Consider the following 11,074-nt stretch of genomic DNA (forward strand, 5'->3'; position numbering starts at 1 on the left):
CATCCCACCAGAATGGGGCTGTATTAATTGGTGGCTGTATTAATAGATGAGGAATGATGAATCCAAGCAAGCAACAGTCCAAAGGCCAGCCTGGTAAGTGTGCAGATTTCAATTCGACTCTTGCTCTACTGTAGAAATGTAATAATAGACTTCAGAGTTACAAGAGAAACTCTTTACGATCTTTGCTATCCCATGTCTGGAGCTAGTTAACATCCCCCCCCCCCCCCCCCGTAGGAATAAAAAAAATCAGGTTTCATAGAAGGTGTGATGAAAAAATGAGAGAGAGTAACAACCCAAACAATTGCTGTTAAAAATGGAGGAAAAATGCTTTTTAAAAATTTTCCAATACGTATGTTTGGCTAGATTGACCTGGCATTGCTCGGATCCTTAAATCAATTAAGGATATTTTTTTTAAGTAAAGTGAAGAAAATGTACAGGCATTATTGAAATGACTGTAGTTTTTCCAAAATTAAGGGAAAACACAGTTCATATTAATAAAAGACTTAAAGGGATTCAGTTATTAGATACACCTTGTTGGTAGACAATATTTGATTTTTTTTTTGGTTATGGGTTAATTGCGAAAATAAACAGGGATTTTTCCATTAGTTGGGATGGTTTAGTTGGGATTGGTCCTGCTTTTCGCAGGTGGTTGTACTCGATGACCTCCTGAGGTTTCTTCCAACCCAAAGAGTGGATGACTCTAGGATATAGCAACATACAGTTGGCCATAGAATCAGAGTTGAAAGAAACCTCAGAAGGTCATCAAGTCCAGCCCGCAGCTCGAATCAGGATCAGCATGTCCAAAAGAATCGATTTTCAACTTCGTTCCTGTAATTTTGAAGGACTGACCCTGCTCTCTGTTTATTGTTATCGCGAAAGCAAGTCATGCTGAGAATTGATAGAGGTCTATAAAATCATGGTGTGGAAAAAGTGAATAAGGAAAAGTTATTTTCTTCTTCACACAGTATAAGAGTGAGAAGTCACCAAATGAAATGAATAGGCAGCAGGTTTAAAACAAACAAAAGGAAGTTTTTCATCTCTCAGTGCACAGTTCACCCGTGGAACTCCTTGCTAGAGGATGTGGTGAAGGCCAGGACTTTAACAGGGTTCAAAAAAGAGCTAGATAGATTCATGGAGGTTAGGTTCATCAGTGGCTGTTAGCCAGAATGGTTGGGAAGGGTGTCCCTAGCCTCTGTTTCTCTGGAGGTAGATATCAGGGGAGGACTCAAGTGAGGATTACCTGTTCTATTAACTCCCTTTCTTGATGTGAGTGTCCACCGACCACTAGTGGTGAGCATGTTTAAAAGTTTTAAAAGGGGTGGTCTGTGTTATCTGTGAGGGTACATCTACACAACAGAGATGAAGTTGAATTAAGTCGTGGAACTTCAGCTGAGGTCGAAATGGCTTCACGCGACTTTTGGCGCTGTCTACGCAGCAGGAAGTTGAAGGCAGAACCCTCTCCCTCTGATTTCCCTGACTCCTCGTGAAATGAGGGTTACAGAAGCCAGAGCATGAAGTCCTCCAGCGCGCCAGTATTTCGAAAGAACGGCATGCAGTGTTGACGCTCACGCTGGCTACGTCTACACTGGCATGATTTTCCGAAAATGCTTTTAACGGAAAAGTTTTCCGTTAAAAGCATTTTCGGAAAAGCACGTCTAGATTGGCAGGATGCTTTTCCGCAAAGCACTTTTTGCCGAAGAGCGTCCGTGGCCCATCTAGACACAGTTTTCCGCAAAAAAGCCCCGATCGCCATTTTCGCAATGGGGGCTTTTTTGCGGAAAACTACTCTGCTGTCTACACTGGCCCTCTTGCGCAAATGATTTGTGCAAGAGGGCTTTTGCCTGAACGGGAGCAGCACAGTATTTCCACAAGAACACTGACGATCTTACATGTAATCGTCAGTGTTCTTGTGGAAATTCAAGCGGCCAGTGTAGACAGCTGGCAAGTTTTTCTGCAAAATCAGATGATTTTGCGGAAAAACTTGCCAGTCTAGACACAGCCATTGTGATTTCAGAATAATGTCCATTATTCTAAAATAACGCTGTCCTATCTCCCCTTAGTCTCCTCTTTCCTAAACTGAAAAGTCCCCATCTTCTTAATCTCATTTCATATGGGACCCGTTCCAAAGCCCTCATCATTATGTGCACCGAGGCATGTGCGGAGATGCACCACCAGGAGAAACATATGCAGCAGGTATGGCTGGCTGTGGGTGCCCTGCCAGTCACCTGGGTGACCTTTGAATCTCTCCTGGGTGACCGCCCAAACACACGGCTTAGAGAGAACACTGATCGTGAGCAAGACACGGGGCCGTTCTCTTTCTCACCGTTATGCTAACGATTGCTCTTCTCCTTCCATCTCCAGATCTCCCACAGTTTGCTGGAGAATGCTCAACCATAGCACCGTGACTGAGTTCCTTCTCCTGGGTTTCTCTGACATCCGGGAGCTGCAGATTCTGCACTTTGTGATGTTCCTGGTGATTTACGTGGCTGCCCTGATGGGGAACCTTCTCATCATCTCAGCCATCGTCCTCGATCATCGTCTTCACAGCCCCATGTACTTCTTCCTGTTGAACTTGTCCATCCTGGATCTCGGCGCCATCTCTGTCATCATCCCCAAATCCATGGCCAACTCCATCATGGACACCACGGTGATCTCCTATCCTGCGTGTGTCACCCAAGTCTTTCTCTTTGTATTCTTCTTTGGAACTGATCTGTCCGTTCTCACCGTGATGGCCTATGACCGGTATGTCGCCATCTGCCAACCGTTGCACTATGAGCAAGTGATGACCAGGAGAGCTTGTGTCAAGATGGCCACCAGCGCCTGGATGGCTGGAATTATCTACTCTTCCCTGCACACCGGGAATACCTTCCGGTTACCCCTCTGCCAGTCCAACAACATTGACCAGTTCTTCTGTGAAATCCCCCAGCTCCTCAAGCTGGCTTGCTCCGACTCCTACCGCAGTGAAATTGGGGTGATTGCTGCGAGTGCCGTTTTATCCACCACCTGCTTTCTTTTTATCATCATAACGTACGTTCAGATCTTCAACACGGTGCTCAGAATCCCCTCGGAGCAGGGCCGGCACAAGGCCTTCTCCACCTGCCTCCCTCACCTCGCTGTCATCTTCTTGTTGCTTTGCCCTGCCATAATTGGCTACCTGAAACCCAACACGAGCTCAGCGTCAAATCTGGATCTGGTGGTGGGTGTCCTCTACGCCGTGGTGCCTCCCCTGATGAACCCGGTCATCTACAGCATGAGGAACAAGGAGATCAAAGCAGGACTGAAGAAACTGCTAGGCAGGAGGTGATTCACAAAGAATTCAAGCGTGCATCGTGACAACGTCAATGCGATTTCTTTCTGAGCTTGTTTATGGATATAGTGAACTGATGACGAATCTGTCTCCTTGGTAAGGTGTAATCTCGTTATGAAGTCATAAAATTGGGCTTGCTCCACTGAAGTCGAATAAGTGAAGAATTACATCAGTGTGAATAAGATCAGAAGCAAACTAAAATTATATATACACCTATCTATCAATTAATCTGTCAATCAGTCCATCCATCCATGCATCCATCTGCCCATCCATACATCCATCCTTCCATGCATCTATGTATACATCCATCCATCCATCTGCCCATTCATCCATCCATCCATCTGCCCATCCATCCATCCATCCATCCATCCATCCATCCATCCATCCGCCCATCCATCCATCCATCCGCCCATCCATCCATCCATCCATCCATCCATCCATCCATCCGCCCATTCATCCATCTATCCATCCTTCCATGCTTCCATCCATCTGTCTGTCCATCCATACATCCATGCTTCCATGCATCCATCCATCCATCCATGCATCCATCTGCCCATCCATCCACGCCACCATCCATCCTTCTCTCCATCCTTCAATGCATCTATCCATCCATCCGTCTGCCCATCCATACATCCACCTACCCACCCACACACTACCTGAGCATGTGAAACAGAAAATCTATAGACATTGGTTGCAGCTAGACAGCAAATTGTGTAGCTTATTCTGAGTCTATGTTGAAAAAGCTTATTTTGAAATTTGGCATGTGTAGATAACACCAGATTTCAAAATTAGGCCCTATTTCAACAACTCCCTTAACCGTCATGGAACAAAGGTCGCAGGATGCCAGAATAGGAGTCCCACTATTTCAGGAAATAGCAGGAGATTTTAAAGATGCGGCATTGCCATTTTGGGATACTTCCAGTATCCTGAAAGAGTAACGCAGTCTAGACATATCCATAGCTAAATTGAAAAAGGGCTTTCTGAAGTGTCTGGTTTGTCCCCTGTTTTGGGGTCTATATCATGCTTGGGGTATGAAAGGTTTTTAATGTATGTTTCCTTGATTGTTTCTATTTTGCTTATTGGGTACTTGATTTGGGGGAGATAGGAGTGTGGGGGGGACATATATTGGATTAAATGTGGTATCAGTCATTTTGCCTTCTGCGGAAGGTATCAACGTCCTAATCTGTTTGAGAAACACGACATTTTGCTTTCCCCACTGATGAACAATTGAAAAAGTTCTTTTTTCCCTAATATTTGGATAAGAACATAAGAATGGCCAAACGGGGTCAGATCAAAGGTCCTTCTAGCCCAGTGTCCTGTTTGCCAACAGTGGCCAATACCAGATAACCCAGAGGGAGGGAACACAACACGTAATCCTCATATGATCCCTCCCCATCACCTACCTCTAGAGAAACAGAGGGTGGGGACACCATTCCCACCCATCCTGTCTAATAGCCTTTGATGGACTGAACCTCCATCTATCTATGTAGAACTTTTTAAAAACCCTGTTAAAGTTCTAGCCTTCACCACATCCTCTGGCAAGGAGTTCCACAGGTTGACTGCACTGAGGCTGTGTCCAGACTCAGGGGTTTTTTCGAAAAAAGTAGCCTTTTTTCGAAAAAACCTCACCTGCGTCTAGACTGCAGCCGCGTTCTTTCGAAATTAAATCGAAAGAATGCGGCTTTTCTTTCGATGGCGGTAAACCTCATTTCACGAGGAAGAACGCCTTCTTTCGAAAGTTCCTCTTTCGAAAGAAGGCGTTCTTCAATGTAAATAGGGCTTCTTCAAAAGAGATCATCCAGACTCACTGGATGCTTTCTTTCGAAATAGCAAGCCGCTTTTTCGAAAGTTCAACGTGCAGTCTAGACGCTCTCTTTCGAAAGAGGCTCTTTCGAAAGTATCTTTCGAAAGAGGCTTGCAGTCTAGACATAGCCTGAGTGAAGAAAAACTTCCTTTTGCTGATTTTAAACAACAAAACAAATAGCTGAGTTCTTGATCAAAATATTATTTAAATGCTTATGGGATACTATTGTGCTGATTATGCTATATTAGAAAACATAGATCTTTATATAATTATGTGAATTATTTTGTAATTTAATATGTAAATCCTGTGTTGTTCTCACTGGGACACAATGTTTTTGGAAGAGAAAGCTCTGTCAATGTTTCCTAAATTAGAAAATGAGCCTGTATTAAAAGATCCAATTGTTATCCTACCCAGCAATTGCTATGATGGATCTGAGGTGCTGTCTAATATTGTCTCGTATGTTACATTTGATGCCTGCTGTGATAAATCAACTGTATGTTGAGGAAAACCGGCTAGACATCCTCAACTTATCGCAGGTCACAGCGCCAGTGGGAAAACTGCCTGTACCAAAGGGAGAAGAAATCACTATTGGTACCACTCAACCCAACTTCTGTGATCTATGCTCATTGCTGTGGTTTTAGATCCTGTCTAGGAAGGAGCCCTGTAGACAGGGATCTGAGGGCCATACGGGACCACAATATGAGTCAACAGTATGGCTATGTCTAGACTGCAGGCTTCTTTCGAAAGAGGCTCTTTCGAAAGCATCTTTCGAAAGAGCCTCTTTCGAAAGATCGCGTCTAGACTGCAGGCGGATCTTTCGAAAGAGGAAATCCGCTTTTTCGAAAGAGAGCACCCAGTGAGTCTGGATGCTCTCTTTCGAAGACGGCCTCTTTACATTGTAGAACGCCTTCTTTCGAAAGAGGAACTTTCGAAAGAAGGCGTTCTTCCTCGTGAAACGAGGTTTACCGCCATCGAAAGAAAAGCCGCGTTCTTTCGAAATAATTTCGAAAGAACGCGGCTTGAGTCTGGACGCAGGGGAAGTTTTTTCAGGAAAAGGCTACTTTTCCCAAAAAAACCCCTGAGTCTGGACACGGCCTATGATACAGTTGAAAAAAGAAAAAGCAAGCATCATTCTGGGATACATTAGCAGCAGTGTTGTAAGAGAGGCTGTCGACAAAACTGCCACATTCTGTCGACTTACTGTCGACAGAACGCAATGGTCGTGTAGATGCAGGTTTAGTTTTCTCTACAAGGGTACGGCTAGACTACAGGCTTTTGTCGACAGAAGTTTTGTCGACAGATACTGTCGACAAAGCTACTGTCGACAAAGAGCGTCTAGACGACATTCAGTTCTGTCAACAAAGCAAGCTGCTTTGTCGACATGGCAGTGTAGACGCAAAGGACAGTTTAGATGCAATAATGCCTTCTGTCGACAGAACTCTGTCGACAAAAGGCGTTATTCCTCGTAAAGCGAGGTTTACCAGCGTCGACAAAACTGCTGAGTTCTGTCTACGTTATGTCGACAGAACTCAGCGGTAGTATAGACCCAGGTTTAGTTTTGTCGACAAAAGTGGACTTTTGTCGACAAAACCCTGTAGTCTAGACACACCCCAAAAGTCCACTTTTGTTGACAAAACCCTGTAGTCTAGACACACCCTCTGTTACATCAGTGGTGGGCAGTATCCAATCCGCGGAGTGGACACGGTTCACCAGGGTAAGTAAGGAAGGAATGAAGGAAGGAAGGAAGGAAGAGGGGGTGTGTGGGGATAGATAGATAGATAGATAGATAGATAGATAGATAGATAGATAGATAGATAGATAGATAGATAGATAGATAGATAGAGGGAGTGTGGGGGGATAGATAGATAGATAGAGGGAGTGTGGGGGGATAGATAGATAGATAGAGGGAGTGTGGGGGGATAGATAGATAGATAGATAGATAGATAGATAGATAGATAGATAGAGGGGGGTGTGGGGATAGATAGATAGATAGATAGAGGGAGGTGTGGGGATAGATAGATAGATAGATAGATAGATAGATAGATAGATAGATAGATAGATAGATAGATAGATAGATAGATAGATAGATAGATAGATAGATAGATAGATAGATAGATAGATAGAGGGGGGTGTGGGGATAGATAGATGATACCAAACTGGGTGGGGTTGCAACTTCTTTGGAGGATAGGGGCATAATTCAAAATGACCTTAGCAATTTAGAGAAATGGTCAGAGGTAAACAGGATGAGGTTTAATAAAGAGAAATGCAAAGTGCTCCACTTAGGAAGGAACAATCAGTTCCATACATACAAGATGGGAAGGGACTGTCTAGGAAGGAGCATGGCGGAAAGGGATCTAGGGGTCATAGTGGACCACAAGTTGAATATGAGTCAACAGTGTGATGCTGTTGCAAAAAAAGCAAATATGATTTTAGGTTATATCAACAGGTGTGTTGTAAGCAAAACTCGTGAAGTCATTCTGCCGCTCTACTCTGCACTAGTTAGGCCTCAGCTGGAGTACTGTGTCCAGTTCTGGGCGCCAGATTTCAAGAAAGATGTGGAGAAATTGGAAAGGGTACAGAGAAGAGCGACAAGAATGATTAAAGGTCTAGAGAACATGACCTATGAAGCCAGGCTTCATGAACTGGGCTTGTTTAGTTTGGAAAAAAGAAGATTAAGGGGGGACATGATAGCGGTTTTCAAATATCTAAAAGGGTGTCACAAGGAGGAAGGAGAAAATTTGTTCCTCTTGGTTTCTGAGGACAGGACAAGGAGTAATGGGCTTAAAGTGCAGCAGGGGAGGTTTAGATTGGACATTAGGAAAAAATTCCTAACTGTCAGGGTGGTCAAATATTGGAATAAATTGCCAAGGGAGGTGGTGGAATCTCCCTCTCTGGAGATATTTAAGAACAGGTTAGATCGACATCTGTCAGGGATGGTGTAGACGGAGCGTGGTCCTGCCTTGAGGGCAGGGGGCTGGACTCGATGACCTCTCGAGGTCCCTTCCAGTCCTATTATTCTATGATTCTATGATAGATAGATAGATAGATAGATAGATAGATAGATAGATAGATAGATAGATAGATAGATAGATAGATAGATAGAGGGGGTGTGGGGGATAGATAGATAGATAGATAGATAGATAGAGAGAGAGAGAGAGAGAGAGAGAGAGAGAGGAGGTGTGGGGGGATAGATAGATAGATAGAGGAGGTGTGGGGGGATAGATAGATAGAGGGGGTGTGGGGGGATAGATAGATAGAGGAGGTGTGGGGGGATGGATAGATAGATAGATAGATAGATAGATAGATAGATAGATAGAGGGGGTGTGGGGGGATGGATAGATAGATAGATAGATAGATAGAGGGGGTGTGGGGGGATAGATAGATAGAGGAGGTGTGGGGGGATGGATAGATAGATAGATAGATAGATAGAGGGGGTGTGGGGGGATGGATAGATAGATAGATAGATAGATTTCATTTATCTCAATTCCAATTGAAAAGAACTTACAAACATCTTAGGAACCTTGAGTTCCTCTGAAGTTCTGCTCCCAGAGGGAATGACTCGCAATTAGGCCCCTGGGTCTAAGACGTAAGAAAACACAGACACAGTTTGGAACTTTTGTGTTCTCCTTAGTGGAGATCCCCGGCAAAGTCCATGGGTTTCGCCCGGTTCAATGGCCCAAATCGTGAGCTGGGAAATCGTCAGTTGCTTGTTAACGAGGCCAAATGCTGACAATGGACTTAGCTCTTTGGCGTCCCAGCGACAGACCTCCCTCCCAGTCGATGGAAATCAGCCGGCTTCACTGAAATCACAGAGCCACCTTCGCACAGGGCAGAACTAGCCCTGAATGTGCTGCCCAATGGAAGTGTGTCCATTCCCACCAGTATGGGACACAGCTCAGAGCCCCCCCTCCCCCCGTTGCCTCCGGCTGTGTCTGCAGGACCCACGTCGCACCCCGGGCCAGCTGGAGCTGTGGGATCCTCTGAAGGCCGCATCCCAAGAGCTGCTGGTACAAGGCAGGAGACCAAACATCTTGGCTCCACCAAAGTGGGTTGTGTGGGGTTCATGAGGGACCAGGCTGTCCCCGGCCAGCTGGGGCTCTGGTGCCACCGGCTCTGAGCTGTGATAGGTCCCATGTCTGCGTCACCGATATACACTGTTCTGCTGTTTCCGTGGGACACCATCAGGGACTCGGCCCGGACTTGTGTCTAGCCCCAAAGCCTGCCAGAGATGCTGTCTTCCAGCGAGATCCAGGGTAGGTCGGGGTCCCCCTTTGTGGGGCGGGCATCCGCTCGGGCCGGCTGTAGGGTGCTTCGCTCTGGAGGGGAGATCCGAGCTGAACCCCGGATACTGGATTTGGCTCCTCCACGCCTGGCCGGGACCTCCTGGGCTGGGAGCAGTTCTGAATCCTACCTAAGCCAGAAGCAGTCTCCTGGCTAGGAGAGGTTTTCTCTGTCCATGATTTGCCCTTTGCCTTCCCGAGGAGGAGAGGACGTAGATCCTCATCTGCAAGGAATTGCAGTGAGACCCGGCAAGTCAGGAATGATGGTTCAGGAGCAGGGAAACTTTTCCTGCATCCTACCAGAACGGGACCATTATGGGCAGCTGTAGGAAGTGGCAGTGAATGAAAAATTCATGCAGGGGACTATCTAATTCCTTATGCAGGGGGGAAAAATTCCGAAGACCAACAAAGTACGTTTTTTCATGTTTGCATCTTAGAATAATGCAGATATCGAGAAAGCTCTAAATTTCAATGGAAACTCCTTAAACTGTTGGCTCTTACTACAGCTAGACTTCACGCCTTTTTCGACAGAGGCTTTGTCGACAGATACTGTCGAAAAAGCCGCTGTCTTAAAAGAGCGTCGAGACTATATCCAGTTCTGTCGAATAAGCAAGACGCTGTTTCGAAAAAGCACAGTATACATGCAATAGCGCCTTTTTTCAAAGGAGTACTTTGGAAGAAAGGCGTCCTTCCTCGTAAAACAAGGTTTTACTGACGTCGACAAAACTGCCGTGCTCTGTCGACTTACTGTCGACAGAACGTGGTGGTAGGGTAGATGCAGGTATAGTTTTGTCGACAAAAGGCCACTTTTCCCCAGCAGGGAAAAAAATCAATTTGCGAATAAACCATGAACACAACAATAACAAAATCCTCTTCACTGAACACCAACTGTTGATGTAATAACCAAAAGAAAATCACTTTTTTTAAACGTGTCCTAGAAATATGTTATTTCGTAACAATGCCCCAATAATTTTCTTGAACATTTCTTTAATTGCAAGCGCACGTTTCTTTGGCAATAATTTAAACTGAATATATCCGAGTTGCCCAGATTGCAAACGATAATGAAGCCTGGTTAGTGATTGTGACTATGAAATGCTAAGGGAGATTAGCAAGGCTATAAAATAAATAATAATAATAATAATAATAATAATAATAAACCCTCAATATAGTGGGGGATTTCAACTATCCCCATATTGACTGAGTACACATCATCTCAGGACGGGATGGAGAAATAATATTTCTTGACATCTTAAATGACTGCTTCTTGGAGCAGCCAGTTCAGGAACCCACAATGGCAGAGGTTATTCTTGATTTAGTCCTAAGTAGAGCACAGGATGTGGTTCAAGAGGTGAATATAACAGTTCTGCTTGGAAATAGTGACCATAATGTAATCAAATTTAGCATCCCTGTGGTGGGAAAAACACTGCAGCAGCCCAGCACTTTAATTTCAGAAAGGGAAACTACAGGAAAAGGAAGAGATAAGTTAAACAGAAATTAAAAGGTACAGTGACTAAAGTAAAATCTCTGCAAGCTGCATGGAAACTGTTTAAAGATGCCATAGATACTTCTGAGATGTCTAATCACAAGAGGAGTCAAGAAGAGCCCTTTCCTCGGTGACTCGAATCCCTTCCATTGTCTTATTCCTTCCCTCCGCAGCTTTCACATCACCTGCCGATGAAGGAA

General features: G+C 44.9%; 1 protein-coding gene across 1 annotated transcript; it reads left to right on the forward strand.

Annotated features, from left to right (window-relative positions):
* Positions 1-2,383: 2,383 nt before the first annotated feature.
* On the forward strand, positions 2,384-3,304 carry LOC102447005 (olfactory receptor 14C36-like). Its single transcript, XM_006124815.2, has one exon. It carries the CDS (start codon positions 2,384-2,386, stop codon positions 3,302-3,304), a length of 921 nt encoding a protein of 306 aa, XP_006124877.2.
* The last annotated feature ends 7,770 nt before the right edge of the window (positions 3,305-11,074 follow it).

This window comes from Pelodiscus sinensis, chromosome 30, assembly GCF_049634645.1.
Source record: "Pelodiscus sinensis isolate JC-2024 chromosome 30, ASM4963464v1, whole genome shotgun sequence".
Taxonomy (NCBI): Eukaryota; Metazoa; Chordata; order Testudines; family Trionychidae; genus Pelodiscus; species Pelodiscus sinensis.

Coding starts and splice junctions, on each gene's coding strand:
- LOC102447005 (XM_006124815.2), top strand. CDS start 2,384: ATGCTCAACCATAGCACCGTGACTGAGTTCCTTCTCCTGGGTTTCTCT.